Raw genomic sequence first — 22,745 nt, forward strand, 5'->3', positions numbered from 1 at the left:
TGTGACTGATCAGATTTCCAGTTTCTGTGTGAGTAAGAGCCTTTACAGTCAATGTATGGACTTAGAAAAAATGATGAGTCACTTGTTGACTTATATCCACCTGTTTCAGTAATTATTCCTCTGACTGCTTTAGAAACAGTGAAAGAAACAGCAAATCTTAACCACTGAATACTGGATGAAACACATGTCTCACTGGGCTCATGTTTTATCTTCCACAATATCACTTGAGGGCAAATATAACTTGTTTGCCACATTTTAACTGACTGTGTGCTAGAGCTGAATATCTTTGTGGCTGTATATGTGAGGGAAGACTATTTGCAGGTAGCTTTATAAATCAAATGACATAGTAAAACTGTCATTACTTATAATTATACAGTTCTAAAAACCTACATTGCTAGTCATGCTGAAGTATCTGAAAACTGCTGTAATTCCACATCTCATTGGCTGTGGAGGTTTTCATCACCTAACTTGATATCTAGCCGGGTGCAAACACAATACATGTCCCCAGTGTATACAACGATGATACCATGTCAGGTGTAGAATAACACTTGATCTTGGACTGGGATCAATAAGTAGCTACTTCAGATCAGGTTCCAATGTCATGATAATATTGTGAATATGAGAAAGCCAGTGAAGCAAAGCGAGACAGTGAATTATTTTTATGGTTATTTAGAAATGTGTCTGCATTCCTATACTGGATGAACAACATTTTCTCTATGAGAGAAGGTATGGCACACTAGGTCCAGTGCTTACACACTTCATCCAAACAGATGATAAGAAACAGTGCACAGTCCTTGCTTAGTGTTTAGCCGCTGTTCATAACCATATCAAGTCAACGGCTGGGGACGTTCTCACACTCTGATGGTATTCTCGGTCTCATTAGTGGCCACCAGATTCCACTCAGCACCACATGCACACACACTAGTCTATTTTTACACACCTGATACACAATATGTAATTTAGTATATTGAATTCACGTTTGGAGACTGAATGCAGGTTATGTTATGTGTGTTGCGGATACTGTAATAGTATTCACAAGGGTAAAAAACCGAGCATGCAGCATTTATAGTTGAGTCAGTGAGGCTCAGGCAGCTGCTTTTCTCTCACAGATTAACAAAGATCTTGTGTTTTTAATATTTGTTGATGTAATCAGTTTCACAACGCTGCCATGATATGAGTCAACCCTCACAGATCACACACTGTGCTTTAAATATCAGCTGGCATGTTACATTGGTCAACATCTGATCATTTTGAAATACAGTCTGCTCTGTTTGTTTGTTTTGTATGACTTCATATATCCATCTGGTCATTTTTTCTCCATATCACTCTGTAAAGAATAAGTTACTACTGGCTTAAATAATGGCTGGAATTTTTGTTCCAACAACAAAAATTGTTCACAAGATAAACATCTGAAGAGCAAAATGACAAATGACACTTGCAGAATACCTATGTAGCAAAACAAACCTGACCTGGCAGCTTTTTAAAATGCTTAACACAGAAAGCCCAGACTTAAAGCTAATTAAATAAGAGAGAAAGAAAGTTAAAAAGGTTAGAAACTTAAGTAACTGCTTTAAAGTTTCCTGAACAATCTTGATTTTAAACTAGCAGGCAGCTGATGCATGGCAGCTAAAAGTGGACTGATGTGAACTCTATTACAACTGCAGCCATTCAGAGCACAGCCACAAGGGCTCTGTCTGGTGTCAAACTCTGGAGTAAGGCAGGAGTAAAAGGGAGCTGTTGCAATCTAGGTCAGAAAGAAAAAAAAGAGGCATGTGCGTTACGACAGAGAGAAGTGGCAATTTCCTTTCTTTGAAATACTTCTCGGCTGCGCAGACCACATGTACACAAACACTTTCACACATTTATTCAATTCTAGTCAGGGAACGCCACTTGTTTCTTGGCAACATGCCTCACGGTAGATGCTAAAATGCTGCATAACAGTAGGAGTTAAGCATCCCTTTTCATTTCACTTTGACACTTGGTGATATGTAGTACAACTTTAAAAAAAATTATCAGCTTGTTAAAAGGTGTTTAGAATGTACTGATGGGATTTGTCAGCCATGTTCAACTTGGCAGCAATAAGCTTCACCAGGAACATGTAAATACTACAGGATCCAACCCTCCTTTGCAGAGGTGGCCTTAACAACCAGCAGGAGTTGTTACTACAGAAAAGTATATGATCATTCACCAACTTTCCACACTACAGCTACTTATGTGCGATGGGACGCTCGGATTGAAGACTGTAGGTGTGGTGGAGTGACTCTTTTCTCTGCACCACCCAGGTAGATACACGGATACTAAACTGGATGAAGAATGAAGCGATTAATGCTGGTTATATGAAAAAAACATACACAGTACAAGCATGCACATAGTGGATATGCTGTCCACACTCTGTGACGGTGTGTCAGGGGTCTTGGTAGCAGCAATCTCAGATAAGTTCCAGAGGAGTCATTGCAAAAGAAGAAAGACTGATGGAAAGTTCCCAGTAGAGTCTAGAGGAAAAGTCTGCGCCTATACTACCGAATCTGGACTCTCCCTGATAAAATAAAACTAATTTCCTAACTTGGGAAACACAGGAAATAACCCTCAACTCACTACTTTACACATATCATTAATACAATACCTAACAAGTATTTTATCTTGTGAAAGGGTGCGACCACTGCTGATAAATGTCTAAAAGCAGGGAAACTTACTTGTTGTTTTTTGGTACACAAATGAACTGTAACTTTATTGAGAGTATTTACATTTACTTTACATCCAAATGTAGTCTCCACTAGCTCTGTATCCTCGTTAAATGAGAATTATGAGAATCCTGTCTCCTTCTCAACAACAGCATTGTAACCATTATTAGTATTTGTTATGATATAATCCAGTCTAGTTTAGCTTGTTACTGGTCAACACGACAAGATTTGGAGATACTTGGAGATCTGTGTTCAGCGGATCAGTTAGAAATAATGCAGGGAGGAATAAGAAACAGCAGAAACAGCTAGAATGTTTGCTGAAGAGCTGCACACAACCAACACAACTCCAACAGGTAAACTACTTGTTTTACTTTGCAGTGCTGTGTAATGGAAAAATGCTCACAGTGTGCTGGCTCGACTTGAGTCATGGCTCGAAACAATGTAAAGATGCCATAATGTTGGTGAGATACTGTAGTGAACTCACACACTGTTCATGGCGCAGATAGATGTATAAAGAAATCTGTCACAAGTTGACATGAGATTGGTTTGAAAGTATAAAAACTGTTGGAAATGTGTGGAGTGTTCAGAGCAGATTGAAGCTTTTCGCTCATAGGATTACTCATACATGTTACAACTGAAAGAAAAAGAGGACCTACATAATAAGAGGAATCCTCAAGATAAAAGCATCAACAATTACTGTAGTCATGAAGTTAGGACCTGGGGGAGTGAATGGTGTAATGCTAGGAGATAAGGCAGAGCCATAACATTTCATGGGAGCCGGTAAATATCTTTGTATGTCTAAGAAAATTATTGAGTTAAACAACTGAAATGCATCATCTAAATCTTTACATTAAATCAACAACACATAGGGTGTGAAAATATTACACAAGGACATTTCTGAACCAGAGAACCAGAGTGACTGAAAAAGCTTGTGACATTTTATGCTCAACAGGATGATGGAGCGGCTGAGCAGAATGCATTAAGCCAATCTAATTTAATGTTATAATTCACTAATGAGGCTGCACAGAAGGCCTTCTGATGTAAAGATATTTGGAGTACAAGCGCCACATCCTAATGTTGCTTTAACCACAACTAAATGAGGGGAGTACGATGGTTGGGGGTCGAGCAGAGGGTAGCTGATAGGATAAGCCTGTTTGAAATGCACTGTGGGAATAATAATCCTTTGGGGCATCCAGTTCCTGGAAACCAATCACATGGCACTGCTCTAAAAACAGATCCAAAACAAACAGTAAGCTTGAACATACATATTTTTTAAAAAGCACTTGCTCACCTACCTGAATAACCATGAAGTGCAGCTCAGTACAATAGAAAAATGTAGTGTGTTTTGTAGCTATAGTTTTAGGATTCAGCATGCTATCTAACTAAACTGTGCAAAACTGCAGCCTTAAACTGAGCTGAATATCTCTTTGTTCGGGGGATGACAACAACAACAAGACTGTTTTGTGTTGGCCGACTTCCAAGTACAACTGCGTGTGTGTAGTCCCTCATAGCATTACAATCACTCACCATGCTGCTGCTGTAAATAGAAATGCCATTTTGGTTTCCTTGTACATGCATCAACACACAGGATCTGATGTTACAACACTTGTAGTTATAATCCAAGGTAATCATTGTCACATACATTCTGACTTTTTGTGTGTAGATCATGAGCATCTTTCTTCAACTTATTAACTACTGTTGAACTCTGTTGGCATTTCTGTGTTTGCCAGATGTTTTTCAATGTGATCGTAAAGCTAAAATAAGTACTGTCTCGCACACTGTTAAATCTTTTTATAAAATTATGTAACAAAATGTGTTTCTATTTTATTATTTGTATATAGTTACATCTGTAGTTAGAAAGGTATGGTGTTGTCTAATAGGTCTGATATACAGATGTGAATTAAGAGTAAGCATTTCCTTTATTATGATGCATTCATCATACTGTGCAACATATCGTGATAATATTGTGCTGTGAATCAGAATATGATTCCCAGATGTATTATAAAGTGAACAGCACAAATTAATTTGTGGTTCAATGCGCAAAATGCCTGAATGAGGCTGAAAGTCTGATCATTGACAGCAGTAAGTCTTTGTCATTAAAAGGAGTTGCTATACCTCTCTGAAGAAGGTGGACGACAGGGCAGCAAGATGAAGTAATAGTGCAATATGTTTCATTAGTTCCTCCCTTTACGATATTTGTTAGAGAACTTGCAAGGAAAATAGTTTCATCATAAATTAAATGTTCATACCTCAGCCAGAGCGTGCTGCAAGACGACGATGAATGCCTCAAATCTGCAGTTACTGGCTGCGAGGAGTTCCCTGAGCTTCTGGATACTCTGGTCCTTTCTTTTACTCTCTGCGCCACCCGCTGGTACCACATCCGGAGGTCCATTACTCTGGTTTGGTTGTGATGCTTGCTGCTGCTGATGTTGCTGGCAGGAGTTGGCCTTGGGTTTGTTCTTGTCCACTGTGAAAGAACATGTGTTGAGCGTTGTGACAACGTTGATCATCATCACACCACCTTCCATAACCGCTGCAGTTGGTCTGACAGCAGCGCTACCCACCCACATGCAACTCACGTCAGGGTCATAGATGCAGCAAGCTCCGGTGTCAAAGCCCTGGCTGGTTCTGTGGTCCGCAACTGTTCTATCCAATCAGCTACACTGATGATTCCCAGTGCTGCTCCACAGACAGCCCAGACACAAAAATGGATCCTCTGAATGCGATTAGTTTTCCATACCCTAATTCAATCCAGTGCTCTGCAGACACTGGTCACCAAGGACAGCTTGGTTTAACAAGGCTGTGTAGTTTTGATTTACATCAGCTTTATAAATACATCACCCCCGTATAACAGCCATCAATCCCACTAATGAAGGGCACTTTGTTTACTCTGCCACTCACACTATAAAGTCAGAATAGAAACACACCTCACTACCACAGACAACTACTTCATAATGAAAAACATTATTGACATTTGACATATATAAAACATGTTCTAATGTATAAGAACACTTTCTCTATGGGGAGACTGTGTAGTGAGTGTTATGTAACATGGCAATGAGTACGGCCTGAGAAATATCAGGAATACCAGCATTAACGAGTGGAATATAATACAGTACCACCAGCGGCCTGTGGGAACACTCAGCGCTGTCTGCTGCACTCACATTGTCAACATAGTGTTTTCAATGACAGCAGCTAGAACCAATCAAGCTGAATAAGAAAAAATATTTATATAGTAAATTCATACCAATAAAACCTGAAGATAGGTCTACTTTAAAGCTGCAGCTGCCTTCATACTTTGCAGGCATCAATTCAGCCAATGAAGACTTTATATTTATGTCCTTTATGGAGCACAAAAAAACCTGGAGCATATTCAGGTTAAATTTAGACACACTAAGCAGAGTATCATCTGAGAGCATCATAACATACCACATTAACTCCTGCATGGATCTGTGGGACACAGATGTCTTTCTGAGCAAAACAGTGCAACATATACTTGTTTATTTTCAAAATAAGACTCCACAGTTTCTACAAGTGTAGGTATTAAAACAAAGAGGAGGTGTTTTCACTGATCCTGGAGCTGCTGAGCATACAGCTCTCTGGATCACTGCAACATAATAATGTTGAGAGAATATCAACACTTCACACTGGCTGGGACAACAGAGGGAACATGGTAAATGGACCATATTTATATAGCTCCTTTGTAGCTTTGTAGTCCTCCAACCACTCAAAGCACTTTATACTGCTTGCCAGTATTCACCCATTCAGAGAGGCAGCCATGCAAGGTGCCAACCTGCTCATTCATATACAATCATGGCACAGCCCTCAGGGGCAATTTGGGCTGCCCAAAGACACTTCAACATGTGGACTGGAGGAGACAGAGATGGAACAGCTGATCTTCCGATTAGCAGACCACCCACTCTACCTATGAGCCACAGCTGCTCCTACACTGTTGTGACAAGGGAACAAATTGAAAAGGCAAAGTGAGGAATCAAGGCAGTAAAATCAGCACCTTTTTATGAGAGAATTAGATAATAAAAGCCAGATCCAACACTGCTGAATTATTATATACTGCATTGTCGCATAGACTAACTTGCGTTTATACAGCTTTGTATCTGGGTGTGCAGTTCACCAGAAAGCTAGTTTCTAATGGCCTTTCTGTGTTTCACAGCCAAGTTAAACTGCTCTGACGGGCTCCGCCTTTAAGACAAACAATATTGTTCTGCACATGGATGAACAGTACAAAGAACAAAACAAAACACACTTATGTAAGAAGTTTGGCACCTCTAATGCTTTCATTTGGTGACTTTCACTAATTACATACAAGTATATTCTCAAGCTTTGACCGCAGCAATGTAGTGCTTACAATTTCAATGTGTGAAAACATGAATGTCAAAATAGAAAACATTTTTCTTAAAGATCCAAAACACACAGTTGAGCTGTGCTGCTCAGCTTTCCATCATTTTGATGATGCTGCAGTTCATTAAATGTTAAAAAGGGGTTTCTTTGAACCTGGATGCCCTCTGCTGGTTTTGCAAAAAGCAGTAAGAGACCATCTCCAGCTGTGTCACAGCCATCATGCTCTGTACCACAAACATACCTGCATACAGCATAAAGCCCACTGGCACAACTGAGTGGAGGTTTAACACACTGTGGGAATATCACATTTGTGTGATGATATAACCAATATCCTAGTATTCGGTTTAGTAGGTGTTAATAAGCAGTATGTAGGGTTTTTTTTACACTTGAAACAAAATGTATTTACTGCTGTTTGTCCTTTTCATGCCTTTAAAAGGACAACATTTGGGGATCATGGCTGCGTTCACTGATGCCACTTTTAACATGTCCAAATAAAGAAGAACTAGCAGGAAGAAATATTCCCATGTGTGTTTTCCCAGCTATTCGCGTGCTTGTGTCCAAGACCAGAGGTTGATATTATGCAACAGATTTGCTGAACTTTAAAAATTCATGTTTTCACCTATTTGAATAATTCAAAATGGTCCAAGAAGAAGGCTAGTACAGACATGTCAATCCATGCCCCATCTCAGCTTTTTTCAACGTTTAAAATTGTAAATAATATAAAATGGCAATTAAGTATTATAATCAGGCTAATAGGGAGAGTATTGGATTTGCTTCACTCAGTCATTCATATCATATGAGGGCTACACAGATATGAGCAAACATCTGGATTTATGATCTCATTTTAACTGGAATTTGGCTTTTGTGTTGAATAAACATACAAATCTGCACTTTCCTAATTAATTTCCTTTTACATAAGACTGTAAGCTGTCTCTACGTTCAACTGCTGTTCAATGGCAACAGAGAGGCTGCAGCTATTTTGATCAAACTGTCTGAACAGTTACAGTTACAGTATGTGGACATACTAAACTGCAGCAGCAGTACAGCTCATTTCCTCTTCCTTCAAGGATTCAATAAATATTTAGTGCCAATCCAGCCAGCACCCTTCACATCAAATACTGAGTGATTTTGACACAGAGCTCTGCTGGTGTAAGGAGACATCACCCTATAGTACAAATCATGATGGGTGAGGAGACACATCACAATCAGGCACTTGTTTAAGTGCTTTGTTGACACAATAGCAGACAATAATTCTCAGTGTAACACTCACTGGACCACTTGTCTAAAATAAATGAGTCTTGTAACTAAGTGATGCATGGGACATTAAATTTGTGTCTATTATTTTTTAAACTAAATTAATGATACAGTCTTTTATTTAAACAACTAAAAGATAATGTCCTTTTGATGATTATAAAAACACTTGCAACAGTAAATCTAAGCTACCATATTTGACCCTAATCTTTCAAAAACAGGAGAGGAATGTGCTAAATTTTGTTGGAACCACTTCAAGTTTCTATATTCCCAAAGTGCTGTTCAACAACCACAACAAGGTCTTCATCACTTCAACTAGAGGCCGAGGACCAAAATAAGCTGGTTTCATCTCAGGGTGAAACAAGAGCCCTGGCATTCCCCCCGTAAACAGGACCAAGTGTGTTTTGACACAGAGTCAAATAAAGAAGCTGGCCTATCAAACGTGTGCCCCTCATTCTAAAATGTCAATATGATTTTGAAACAAACAGTTCTGATGTTTTCTCTAATAAAACAGTTTCTGAATTTAGGGTTTGTATCCTTAAACATTTCTGCGCAGGGTCACACAATTTGGTGACTGAGGTAGGTAAATGAAAGTTGAACCTCCTGCTCGCTGACTTGTAAATAACCAAACTAAAAATAGAAACATCTACAGTAACAGCTCAGGTTTACACGAGAGGCGAACACTGACAGGCCTTGCTTCAGTAATATAGCACAAAGACCCCAAAAACATTGTCAGTGGGAATATTTTACACTGAAATAACAAACCTGCTTGGAAAACCACAGTGTTTTTCCTGTATCCTGACAGCAGCTGAATGTTTCGGAGTAAACCCTTGGCTGTCAGACGCACGTGGATGTTCGACAGGGAGAGCTTCGGAGACCATAACATCGCTCAAAAAACCAAAGATGGCCACATTTACTAGAAAAAGAAATTAAAAAACAGTGTCCAGATGTAGAGGCTTGACTCTGGCTATGAACCACACGCCATGGTGTGTCTCAGTGTATCATGCCTCAGGTGACAGCAGCGGTCAAATGCACTCGCCGAAAGTAAGTAAATCAATAAAAAACAGTAACAGTGACACTGCTGAGACAGCCTTGAAAAAAGTGAAAGCACGCAGTTTAGCATGGCAGGTCTCCCAACTCAAAGATAGAGACAGGTTTAAAGGCTGGCCAGTGTTTTGTGGCACAGCCTGATAGATGTGATAGGGGCAGAAAAAAAAAGTTAAAAAAAAATAAAAATCCTTTAATCCTCTTGGTAAAGCCAAGCTTCAGCCATTCACCAACAGCAACAACACAAATCTATCACAGCAGAGCAAGGCAGCAGCATCTCCAAGCGTGATGATGGCGGTGCTGTAACAGAGCCAGGATGCTAGGATGAGAGGAGAGGAGAGGGGGAGGGGGTGGAGTGGGAGAGAGAGGAGTGGGAGGGGAAAACAACACTACTGCAACCAATGGGAATTTCGTGTAGTCCCCCCCCCCCTGCACTTCCCCTCATTTACTCCCTTTGCCCATGTGTCACCAGCAGCGGGATGACAGGAGATGACATGCTGCTGTTGGCAAGGTTTTGTGTCATGAGCTGAGCTGAAAACAGCCTGGCTGACACAAGTCTCTGTCCTCAGCTTTGACTGTGAACCATTTATAATCCAAGACTCAAAAAAATGTGCTGGCTGTAATATTTTTCATCTAGATACTGGCCTGTAATTATACTGTAATAAAATATGGATCAGTCATTATATGTGAACAGCAGAGAGCAACAAAAGTCAATAAAAAACAGAGGTCACATACAGAGGTAGTGTATTCATTTTCGCAAGACGCACAGAAACTCCGCAGATACCATAATTTGATCCTGCTGGTCTACATCTTATTTACTTAATCTGCTCTAGACATGTTTGAGGACATACAAAATATGTCGTTATTCCACAAAAATGATCTCCTTAAAATGACTTATTTCCCTCATTAAAAATACAGTCTATTAATATGTAAATATTTGTATTTTCTAATGTTGAACTGCTGGATTCAAGTTGCTTTCTACTTCACTGTGAACTCCATCCTCAGTGTTTGTGCACTAGAGGCTTCAGGTTTCCACATCACATTTCTGTAAGTTGTATACTAGACTATAATTGGCTCCAAAGTAGTTGTGATGTCACAAATAATTTTCGTGACTATAAACCCCTTAAGATGAGCACAGAGAAACTTTCCACTTTCAGCAGATTAAAGGGAAGACAGCCTTCTAGAGTCAAACTGCACACGCATCACTCTGCACAATGAAGCTCAAACATCTATATATTGACTGGAGGGGCACTCAAATGATAGTTTATCAACAGTTAAGTTATCAGTGAAAAGAGAGAAACATATTACCAGGTCCACTTGATGTTACACGAGCAAGTCTTGCAGAAGCCGTCCTTCTCAGTGGAGTGACTGTAAAATTTGAAGGTCCTTTGCTGGTAGAAGCTGCAGGCTTGCATGCTGTGGGCAAAGATGTTACAAGCAGAAGATTCAGGTGAGACAAGAAGTTGGAGTTAATCTGGCCCATGCTGTGACAGGAACACTGGAAACTGACCACAACTGATGAACTGCAGAGAGCTTTTAAGTTACAACCTAATCGGGGGGGAACTGATCAAAGATACTGTTCGACTTGCTGACAGAGATAAAGTAATTTAATTTAATCAAGATCAAACAGGTCTAATCACGTGTGGTTAGAACACAATAGAGGCAACATTAGGAAGTGACAATAGCTTATTTTGTGGTTGAGTGCTGAGGGAGGTTTTAATCACTTTCCACTCGAGTCAGATTTAACAGAGCCATTTCCCTACCATAGTATGAGGATTTGATAAAAGATGCAAAAATCTATTTGATCACTCAGAGTTACTCTACAAATGGGAGTTTGCAAAGGGCAATGTGATCAAAGGCAGGCTGGGTGACAAAAATTAAGTAGGGAAACAAATTAAAACATCAAGTTTAAAATTTAGTGTGTGTGTGTGCAGGTGTGATCTCACTTGGTCCAGTGATTTTCCCCGAGGTTGTGGTGAATTTTGCTTTCAGCGCAGTAGTTTTGAATGGAGTTTGTTTATGTGCAGTTCCTCCTGAAACTGTTGGACAAGTAAAGACGTTCTGGGTAAGATTCTGCTTTCAATACATTACTGCTGTCATTACCACTGATCTCATACAGTCGCTTACCACTTGTGATTCGTAAGGTCATGTTAAAGGACAGGTTCACAATGTTTCCAAGTCTGTTTTAAAACAATAGTCAATTTCCCATATTTATGCCCATTTAAAAAAGATTTTCTTGCTAAAATAATTTCTCCTGTTCATACTGACCATTAGAAGATCATTCAATATGCACTTTCAATGAATGCAAATGGTCCTCACTATGAGCCAAAATGTATTTGAAAGTTTATGTGAAGTGACTATAAAGCTTCAGGCATCCAAATGAGTGAAATCAAGTCTTCTATGTTTCAACGTTACAGTCTTTTTAGTGCCAAAGTCCCTCTTTTTATTACTATACTTCCACCACAGCTCAACAGGGAAACACAAAGAAGGAATTTGATGCTACAAAGTCTGTAAATGTGTCAGATATCCACTTGATATGACTGCAGAAGACTTATAAGCTTCAGATCAACTTGAATGACTGTGTGGACACACTGTGGTTTTTGTCCCTTATCACTTACATTACAAACACAGTATGAACAGGAGGAATGATAACAACAAGGACAACCTCCTTCAATTTTAAGACAGACTTGAAAAATTGTGAACCTGTCTTTTAAAAAGGTCAGATTCACAATCTGTTTTAAATTATAGTCAGGTGCCCATGTGAACATTGAAAGGTGTTTTCTTGCTGTAATCATTCCTCCTGTTCATACTGCCATTAAATGACCATAACGTGTTTTCAATGCAAGTGATGGAGGACAAAATCCAGTCCTCTTTTGAGCAAAAGTACATGCAGAAGTCCTAATATGAAGCTTCAGATATCTGAGTTAGTCTTATTAAGTGGATATCTTCCAAAGTTAGTCTTTTAGCATAAAATTCCCTTTTTGTGTCTCCTCAAACTGTGTTTCCATGCATATCAAAAACTAAGCATTTTACTATAGAGTATGGAGTATTCTTTGCTATTTTAATAATGACATTAACAAAAGATGTTAATCTGACCATCATGTCAAAAATGACAATGTAGCAAACAGAATGCAATTAATAAACATGAATGACCTTGAATGAATGACTAGCATGTAAAACTAAACTAATGTTTATTTTTGCTGCACTGAGCTGATTAGATTTTCCAGAGGCTTTTTTAAATTAAATGCTTCACCGTGGATACCCAAGTTTCCATTCAACTTCCAGTCTCACTTACTTCTCCAAAGCTTTCTATCTGTTCCATTAAATGCAGCCAACAAAGGGATGATACAAAAGCGATAGGATCCAATGAGCAGGCATGTTAAAAGGGTGAGATCACAGTTAGATCCCGCGCTGCCTTGTGCCACTAAAGAGGAGTTGGTGAAAACATGAGCTGGAAATTCAGTCCAAGTGCAACTTCGAAGTCCTGTGTAAGCAGCCATCTCTTTTTATTAAAAAAAGAAAGATAAAAAAGGGAATGTGGCTCTCTCCTTTCATTCACCTCAAACGACATCAGTTGTAATATGCCTGTCTGCCAACACTCGGGCAACCCTGTGTGTGAACTAGACTGGAACAGAAACCATTGCCATGACAACCACACAAGAGGGGGGGGTCCCCACTTTGGAAAATAGGTCCTCTCAGCCAATCACAGACCTGCATGCTGTTGAAGATGCTGAGAGGAAAAGGGCTCCTTCCCTTTAACACAATACACCAGTCAGAAGATGAATACCATTACAAAGTTCCCATTAGAACCATTCAAAGCTTGGCGGCAACACACATTTGTTGGAGCTCAGCTAATTTATTCTGACTTTTATCAGAGATCAGAGTTCAGAAGGAACTTAAAATTGAGAAATCTGAAAAATTTCCCATTTGTGTTTAAGATTTCAAGCTTCTGTATCTCAGCAGATGTGGAGGTATTTAATCTGACAAAGATTTGCCCACGGGGAGATTTCCACCCAAGCCCAGCAGTGAAGTGGGTCACCATTTAGAGCCGAAGCCCCTCCCCTCAATGTTCAGATGTGTCCTTAAAAAGTTGTTTTCCAGGCCTGACCCTGGAAAACAACCTACATAAAACTGATTGACACCATTTTGCACTTGCATATATGCAGTATGACTCACCTGGTGTACTGACAGCACCTTCACTCTGCTCACTGTGAACACTTGCCCCAGTAAGGCTCCTGGATGGCCCCAGGGTCTTGCGTGTTAGTCTAGAAGCAGAAGTAGGGGGATGGCCCATAAAAGAGGCACGAGTGGGATTCTGTAGAGGTCGGGATCCATTCAGTTGGGGCTTAATACTTGCTGTTGAAGCAGTTCCAGTTCCTAGAGAGGGCTCTCCTGTTGTCTCAGCCTTCTGACTGCCTAGTATGCAATGAAATAGAAATTAACATTAGAGATGAGCAGCATGAGTACAACCTGAGCTGGGGGGTGCAATACTAATTTCATTGTTACACAGGGCCTGACAAACCAGCCAATCAGTTTCTCAAAACAGTATGAGTCTTTTTCATGGAAATATTTAAGAGACATTTTTCCAACAGTAAAACCTTGAAAAACGACTTAATAAAACAGATTCTTGAAAGCTTACCTACTTTGTGCTACAATCATGTTTAATACAGAAATCATATAAAACTCACCTATCTTTCTGACTACAGAAAACATGTCAAATTTGAAACAATAAAAATGTTAAATGATATATCCCTCTGGTATGTGCCTGTAGTCGGAGCATGATGATGTTACTGCTTTTGCTTTTACTGTGCTCAGGGAGCTCGTTTGAAAACACTGTGTTCTCACTTTAATAGTTTTGGCGAGCTCAAAACCTCCCTTTCCTTCCCCTGTTTTTTCACTCATACAGATGGCTTCCCATCAGAGGAAGAGTCCCCTTCCTTCCCAGGGATTCCTCTTAATATGAAGAGCAGCAGGGCGGAGAGTGAGCCGTTTATCCCCAAGGAACAGGACAAGAAACCGGAGGTGACATCTGTATCTGATCCTGTGGAACAGAGCTGAGCTAAACAGGAGGAAGAGCATAGAGCAAACAGAGGAACTGTCTCAATGTCGCCCTCTGGTGGAGAGTCTGCCAAACTACTGCCTGAATAACTCCAGTGTACAGTGTTTCATAATGCAAATGAAATTTGCTGACAATGCTTTACATCTGCCATTTTTCAATATAAAAATGTTTTACAATAATATGGCCGTGTTAATTTGAAGAATTTTGCAGCCATCAGCCACAGCTGGCACAGCCCCCGCCCCCCCAAAACCATGTAGTCCTGCTGTCAATCCCAAATGATCCCTCAAGTCCAGTTTGAGTCGACTTCTATTCTGTGGTTGTTTAGTTGACACAAAGAGTTAGAGTGAACTATAGCACAATCCTGTCTGTCTACACAGCACAGGAAATGGCTGCTTAGTCAAAGCCATGTCATACAGCTTATCAGTGTATTGACTGGGTCAACGCTTAGTCACAGGTCAACTTTCCCCTTCATAGAACAGATGATCAAGAAGAACCCTGCCTAAATTTAGTGGTACATAACATATCTTGTATAGAATCAATCTGCAGATACTCCAGTTCAAGAAGAAACCAAACTTTTCAATGGATGACAAATTTGTGTATTCAACACTGTCAAACAAAGATTAGTAGTCATACCTGTAGCACTCTTGTGCTTGGCCTGTGGTGTGCCTACAGCTCTGGAGATCCTGCATTCATCTCTCCCCACGGTTGCTTGTCTCTGCCTGGTTGACTGAGTGGCTGATCTGGGACTAAAAGCTGGAGGTTGTGACGGTGGTGTTCCTCTTGTTTGTCTAGGGGATGGCTGTAATAGAAATCTGCTCTTACTCTCATTGCATGAGGTTCCTGGGGCTGTTGCTTTTCTGGACTCTACCTGCGAAGAGAGCAGAAAGCACAACATGAATATTAGCCCCCCATGAAAAAAGAAATTAATTGTTGCTGAATTTTTGATGTTCGTACTCACCACCAGGCTGATCCTCTTGACCCCTCTATTAGAGTTTTCAGCAAGTCCCTTTGTGGCCTTTGCCTGTCTGGCCTGTTTATTCTGGGGAGAGCAGGTCAGGCTTCCTGGTTTGGTCTGGCCCAGGTGGATGTCATCTTTGGGATTGGTAACGCTTATTGAGAGTCTTTGAGTCAGTCTCTGCAACTTGGGTGACATGGACAATGATAAACTCTCTGATGAGTGGCGAGGCCGTGTCTTGAATCCAGGAAGCTTGTCTTGACCTAAAGCGGAGCCTGACTTGACCTCAATTTTCTTTGACACGCCTTTCTTTGGAGTTGGTCTGGGATCTGCTTGGCCACCTCTGTCGGGGGATTTTTCTAAAGGTGAGAAGCAGAAGGTCTCATTGCCAGCATGCTGGGCTGGTTGACTTGAGGCTGCCTGCTCGGTTTCAGAGCTGGCGTTACTGCACTCGACAGCTGAAGCATGTGTGTTTGCAAGTGAAGGGTGATCAGTAGTGGATCCTCTCCTGTTATTCAGTTCATCCCCTGAGGTGTGGCCAGATGACTGTTTCATTGTCTCGCACATGTGTGCAGCCCCTTTATTCATCCGTCTCTGAGCATCATTGAGCATTTTAGAGTTGGCAGAAGCAACTGTAGAGCTGCTCCTCACCTTAGCTGGACTGATCCTGACAGATGCTCCTCTATGTACTTCAGTGTGTTTTGCTGAGTGATTATCTTGTGGTGTTTTATGCTGTGAAGCCATTTGATGCACATTTCTTGTCACTATTTTAGACTTTACATTGCTGAAGTCTGTCTTGGGAAACTTTTTAATTTCCATTTTTTTCCCTCCACTGGCTGAAGGCAGCAGACCTGCAACCTGACGTTTTGTAGGAGTGGCAGAGATTTGCTGCTGTTTAGCAGAGTGGAGTCCTGAGCTGTCCTCGTTTCCAGTGAAGGGGGACTCTGAAAGGGAGGGGAGGCTGGGTATCTTGTTCCCAATGTTTTGTATTGGTGTTGAAGTATTAACATCCCTACCAATGTCTTGTAGAGCTGACAGAGTGGACGCAAAGGTCTTGCCTTCAGCACTAGCAAATTGCACCTCCTTTTCAGCATCTGTAGGAGACGCTTCACATGTAAAGGTCATCAGCATACCTCCTTCTTTCTCACTTGGCAGCACTAGAAAGTTGGATGTTTCCATATCATTTTCCTCAGGGGGCAGCTCCCAGCTTTCTGTCTCAGTGAAAGTCATGCCAAGACACGGGTGGCCTAGGTTGTCCTTGATGACTAATTCTGTGGATTTTTCGCACACGTCCGGCAGAGTGGGTGACACCAAGTCAGATTCAGCAGGCAACACTGGATGTACTGCAGCTGGAGAGATAGATTCTTCCAGGGAAGAGAACACCACAAGGGACTGGTCTGCCAGCCAAAAACTGTTGGTCGTCATCGCCATTCTCCCAGAGGTGATAGAGCAGCAGTCATTCTCCACAGACCCTCTACGGGACGTTTCACGTGAGCTCAGCCGGCTGTCCCTCCCCGCAGAGTCTGGAGATGTCACCACACTGCTACTTCCACACTCTGCGTTCTTACTAAAAGGTTGGCACTGCTCTGATGTGGTCTCTTGACTGCTCCTCAGACTCAAGTTTTCATTCCAGAAATTCATGCTGTCATTCACAGGTGTGGTGATAAAAGTTTGGTTGAGGTTCATGCTCACACCACACAACAAGTTATCCTGCAGTAAGACTGTGTCCTGAGGGTTATCCACAGGAGAGGCTGCGCTGAGGCAGAACTCCAGCATGTTATCGTCAGGGGAGCTGCTGGCTTCTCTCTCACTCAGGATGGAAATACTACTGGGGGAGTCAGGTGACGGGCTCAGAGACGAGTCGCTGTATTGGCTCTCAGGAGAGAGGCCCAGCTGCAAGCCTCTGTGCGGCAGACGAACGGCCGTCTCAATGTGATTCTCAGTAGACATGTTAAATGTCTTACTAAACATTTAAGAATTCAGAAAGCTTTTTTCCTGCTTCTGTAGTAATAAATAAACTCACAGTTGGTTGGCAGTGCTGTAATCCATCAAATTGGTTGATCGGGCATCGATAACTGTGAAGAGAGGGAAAAGGTTGAACTGTTATGATCATTCTACAACACAATATATGTCGAAATATTTGTAATTTCACATAATGTTAGCAAGAACATCGTAATGTGAGCCATATGTTAATGCCCAGATGCTCCACTTTTCTTACATTGAGTATATTGGTTGGGGAAATATTACTGATAGATGTTTTTTCCTGTAGGGAAGAATGGTAAACTAACTTTATGTTTTAATTAAGGTCAATTAAATTTGATTAACTGATCTCACTCTTATCTTTAAGAATATAAAGCACATTACCACAGAAGGGAGTGTTAGGGGGTGTAAAATAATAGAATTCCAGGAAGGCTTTCCCTGGTAAAACACTGAACCCACTGACCATTGTAACAGTACCTGGATTCTCAAATTATTTATGACTTAGTTCAATGAAAAATGCAAAAGCCATTAGGATCATGCTTAAGGAATAGTCTGTAATTCATTTCCTGGTTGTGTTATGTGGTTCAAGATGTTTGAATAGACTGGTTAATATCATGTTAGTAATTATTAACTATCTATATCTCATACTCCTATGAGTTTCAGTGGACTCAGTATCTTACGATAAACCACCTGTGAAGTTAAACAGGCTACTTTTTCTTATGAGATACACTTAGCAGCTGTTGTTGTTGCTGCTGAATCATTGTTTCACACAAGCTTAAATGTGAGGAGGGATCCAAACATGGAGCCATATTTCTACTGTGAAATTAGACACAGACGGCAATCTTAACTGCTTTGTTGTGTATTGTTGTGTTTATTCGAGCTGACTGGATGGCCGAGCCTGCCAGACACTACAACAAAAGCAGCATTGTGGTGCACACCAACAGACAGAAAGATATCAAGTCACCTACTGACTGAAAATGCTCCACTATGGAGGCTCAAGACAACCTGATGCAGTTAAGAACATGTTACACTTAAAGTAAACGGGACACTCCTTAATCTAAACGTGTTTCTATAGAGAAATGCTTTATACAATAGCTTCATCTGGCCCAGGTGTGACCACAATGAAGAAGTGGAAACCAACACAACTCTTGATTGTCGGAGATAAAGTTTAAAAGAAGGGCAGGATTAGTGAGGCTGTACCAAATATCAGGAAACATGTCACTTTACGAAAAAAATCTGAGCTCCAGGGTTTCTCTTGGTTTTCAGATAATTCCACCCTAAAAATATGTTTCCAGTCTTTAATGGCTACCTGCTTGCCCTTTAGCTTGTCTGTGTTTAATTATAAGTTACTTTTGTAGAAATTTCAAAAGATAATCCAGCAGGTGTGAATAGTTTGGGTGTCGAATAAATAAAGTGAGTGATGTGACAAACTATTTAAAGACCCAAACACACCTGCAGTCACTACAATGATGGCAGCACTAAAGCTAGCTGCAGGTCACAAATCTATAACTGCATTCACTAGTTTTATTTCCTTATAGCCAAATGATCAGACACCTTCACAACTATTTTCACAAGCACATATAATTTTTAACAAAATGTACAAATGACATACAAATGTATCGAGTTTCCCTTCAAACCAGAGACCAACAGAGAATCCTTGAGTCAATCATTGAGTCTATTATAAAATGAATTGTTTGATACATTTAAAACAAAACTTCCCAGACAAAAAATATTTCTAAATAAAGACCCATATATTGAAAAATAGAAATATGCCACAATAGTTACCAGATGTTAAAATTAAAATCAGTCTTACTTTTGAGAGAAATACAGAGTAGAAATATCAAAGCAGCTCTGCTTCTGTCAACATGACGGACAGTCCAAATCTGAATGAATAACACTGTTTGTTTAAGAGGCAGAGAAACAACACACGTTACTCTACTGTGCAAAGCAATCTGGACACTCAAATATAATATATGGGCTTGGCTCACTGCTGTGGACATTGAACTTTGGTAAGAACTGCCCCTCTGAGGCCGCTGCAGTATATTTCCACATAAATAGCGATGCAGAGCAGTGATTACTGGACTCAGTGTGTGTGTGTGTGTGTGTGTGTGTGTTATGTAAAGTGCGCCCACACCTGAGACAAATCATGACCTGACAATGTTTATGGAAAAATAAAGCATGACATTCAAGCTACAAGACGCTGAACCAACCAACAGAAAGAAACACCACTGAAGGAAAAAGACAATTTAAAGTATTAATTACCTTTGACAAAAAAAAGGATCAACTAGTGCAAACATCCATACTTGTCCTCTTCTTTCAGTGATTTGCAGTGAAGAAGTGAACGCCTCCACAGATCATTCAGTTTTTGCAGGTTCACTTGGCTCATTTTGACCCTCGTAGAGACAATCCCATTACTACTTTCCTTACAAAGCACTAAATCCAGCCGACTGAGCGGACAGTGATGTTGTGTGACTGCTTCAACCACACATCAACAGCACCCGTCCCAACACTCCTATCTCCTCGTGTTCACAGTGGACGAGGGTGCCCCCCTGCACTGGTGTTAGCTTCTCTCTCTCCCTCTCTCTCTTTTTTTGCCCTCCCCTCTCAATGAGGTAACGTGACTTCATTCAGCAGGCCTACTGCAGCAGTGGATCAGCAGTGACTCGGCTCCCCCGCTGCAGGCACGTCAAGGTCCAGCTCAGGACAGCGCTCAGCTCCACTCCCAAACTTTACAGAGGGAACAAACGAAGAAATCAACATGTTACCTTATCTCTGCTGAACCCTGTGCAAGGGGTCGGGGGGAGTGGCCACAGCCTACCAGGCTGAGTTGGCATTCATGGTTGCTAAGCAGCCAAAGTCCCTCTTTTATGAGGGAATGGATCAGACGGCTTTTTAGTGTGGGATAAGTGAAAAGGGGGGCAGAATGAGGGGAGGCCTCGGTGCAGGAGAGCGTCGCACTTTGACAGTTTGAAATGAAACCAACCAGAAATTTGAATTACAGCTGAACAGTTGATTGAAACTGTAATATGGCTTACTGTAATTTTTATATCGAGAAAAAAGAAGAAATGTGTGTAAATATTGCAGAGATGTCCAGGCCAACACATTATATTGACTGAAGGTACAGAGCCCTCAAAAATCATAATATAATTTTTAAAAACGTTTTTCAATTTAAATGGTAATAAATATAAGAATAATATCGCAGTTGCAATATCAATCAAAATATTAGCAATATGCAATAACAGGACACATTAGTGTCTTAATAGCTGATAAGTTCTCTAAAGTCCTCCGCTGACAACGTCACTGGCTGATGACATGTCGTCATGGTGTACACAAACAGCCTGACACTTGATCCAAACACTACAGCAGTGGTTTGACACCAGAGTCTAAGACCCCTAAGACCCGTGCTATTTCTGCTTAATCTATACAAGGCCACGACCCTGGGAACTATAGTCTAATCTTGACTGGAGACAAGATGTAAATCATGGTATAGAGCATGCATGTCACCTCCTAAATTTTAAAAAAAGAAGGATGATTTATATCCTGTAAAATGTGTAATTTAGTGACTTTATAGTTATAGCAATCTCAGGTTTAATGTGTGTTAACATGAATGTGTCCACTGTCAGAAATCAAAAAAGAGCTTCTATACTCTCCAGTCCAAGAATCTTACCGGAGCCAACTAAACATTACCCACCCTGAATGCTATGAACCTGAAGGTAATTTTATATCTGCTCGTCATTTCAGAATCCCAACAGCCCATCCCTATTCGGCTGGCTCAAATGTTGCATCTGGCTCAGATTAATAATCAAAAAGGTCAATTTGTTTTTCATGGGGTCTCACAAATGACCTCTGTTGAATTTTAGAGTAATTCAATGCAACTTTCTGCCTTCAAATTGCATAATAAAGATTAAACTCAGCGTGAGATCAACAGCACAATGCCACTCTTTTCTGAAGCCCCTCAGGCACCACACAGACAGCCTCAGGCTGGCTTTTTCTTGCCTTTGCACGGGTGACTGAACATATTGCACAGTGGGCTGTTATGGGTAGCGGGGATAGCCATCAAACGCCCAGGCACAGAGCTGCTCCACACTGCAGTGGGGCAGCAGGTCAAGCTGGGGGATTCCAGCCAACATACCACAGAGACAAGGCTGTCCTCTGTAGAGCACAAGGATACAAAACCACACCAATGAGCCTGGTTACAATGGCATGGCACTGTCCTTTCAACACGCAGAATATTACTCAGTATGGACTGTAAGAAATTACAAAAAAGTGTTCAAGACAAAGTGGTGGCCATCTAGTAAGAAACAGGCATGTCAGGTGTATCAGAAGCTGTGCAAACGTATCTCAGGATGAACTGCAATGTGTCAGGAGGTAGACAACATGAATTATGTATCTAAAATATTTAATATTCACATGTTATTAAACTATATACTATCTTTTGAGGGAAGTGTTTGAGGTGTTGTACTTTGTAGTATTGTTTAATAAGGTGTCCCTGTTTACCAAAACAAAATCAGATAGTACAATTCATATCACAATGAGCACAGCCATATTAATTTGGCAAGCAGATGAAACAGAGTTCACAGTCACATAAAGGTGTGTGTAGTTTAAGAGGACGGAAAATAGCGTGAATGAATCGTGCTGTGTTTATTTGTCCCCTTCTCCTCTAACACATGGGGTCATTTGTACCACACATTTCTGATCAAAACAAATGGCCCCTTGCACCTGATTGACGGATTATCTCCATGTGAGGCCTCTTGCAGCCAGTTAGCTCTATAATTAGAACAGGAGTAAACATAGGATGCTGCTACAAATAGCAAGGAAAATGCTCTTTCTTTCAAGTCCATAAATGGTTTACACTAGCGTTACAGATAATACGTACAGACCCTGTAAAATATTAGGGAATACACTAGTATGTTAATAAACTCCAGTTAATTATTAGCAAGTGATTTTGAATCACTGCCACTGAAGTTAACACTAAGTGAGGCCTCAACCATGAATTTCAGCGGTCGAAAGTCCAACACAAGCTAAAATATTGGCTAACGTTAGCTATCAAACAAACAAGAACGATAAAGTTCATTCATGCTGACAGGGAGGACAACTTTGAGGTACAAAACTATTTAATAAGTTAGTTAGTGTCGGAGAGAATAGATAAGACTACCTTACCACCGGTCGGACAATTAAGACATGGAGTAAATTGTAGCAAAGCATTAATTTAACGTTTATCTCCTAAATCAACACTTAACTGAAATCACGTACCTGTCACGGGAGCGCGCAGGTCCGACAGGAGCGCGCGTTACTAACGAGTTGCAGAATTCACCTGGTGTTTTTTTCCCCCTCAGTGTTTCACAGCCTCCTGATCTGACCTGACCTGAGCCAGCCGGGCTCTTAATGCAATCTATTTATCAAAAAAGCAGAC

At 40.8% G+C, this 22,745-nt stretch overlaps 1 protein-coding gene across 2 annotated transcripts in view; it reads right to left on the bottom strand.

Annotated features, from left to right (window-relative positions):
• mtus1a (microtubule associated tumor suppressor 1a) overlaps positions 1 to 22,688 on the bottom strand; it is a 30,200-nt gene extending 7,512 nt beyond the window's left edge. The window contains exons 1-7 of one of the 2 annotated variants that reach the window (XM_053323306.1): positions 22,586 to 22,688; positions 15,356 to 17,427; positions 15,031 to 15,265; positions 13,515 to 13,754; positions 11,285 to 11,377; positions 10,647 to 10,754; positions 4,931 to 5,148 (exon numbers count right to left, since the gene is read on the bottom strand). In XM_053323306.1, the coding sequence (XP_053179281.1) occupies positions 4,931 to 5,148; positions 10,647 to 10,754; positions 11,285 to 11,377; positions 13,515 to 13,754; positions 15,031 to 15,265; positions 15,356 to 17,323 (2,862 nt within the window). In that variant the 5' untranslated portion in view covers positions 17,324 to 17,427; positions 22,586 to 22,688. Of the gene's footprint in view, positions 1 to 4,930; positions 5,149 to 10,646; positions 10,755 to 11,284; positions 11,378 to 13,514; positions 13,755 to 15,030; positions 15,266 to 15,355; positions 17,428 to 19,594; positions 20,052 to 22,585 lie in introns of those variants that run through there. The other variant, XM_053323305.1, reaches the window with a different exon arrangement.
• Between the last annotated feature and the right edge of the window lie 57 nt (positions 22,689 to 22,745).

Source organism: Scomber japonicus, chromosome 8, assembly GCF_027409825.1.
Source record: "Scomber japonicus isolate fScoJap1 chromosome 8, fScoJap1.pri, whole genome shotgun sequence".
NCBI lineage: Eukaryota > Metazoa > Chordata > Actinopteri > Scombriformes > Scombridae > Scomber > Scomber japonicus.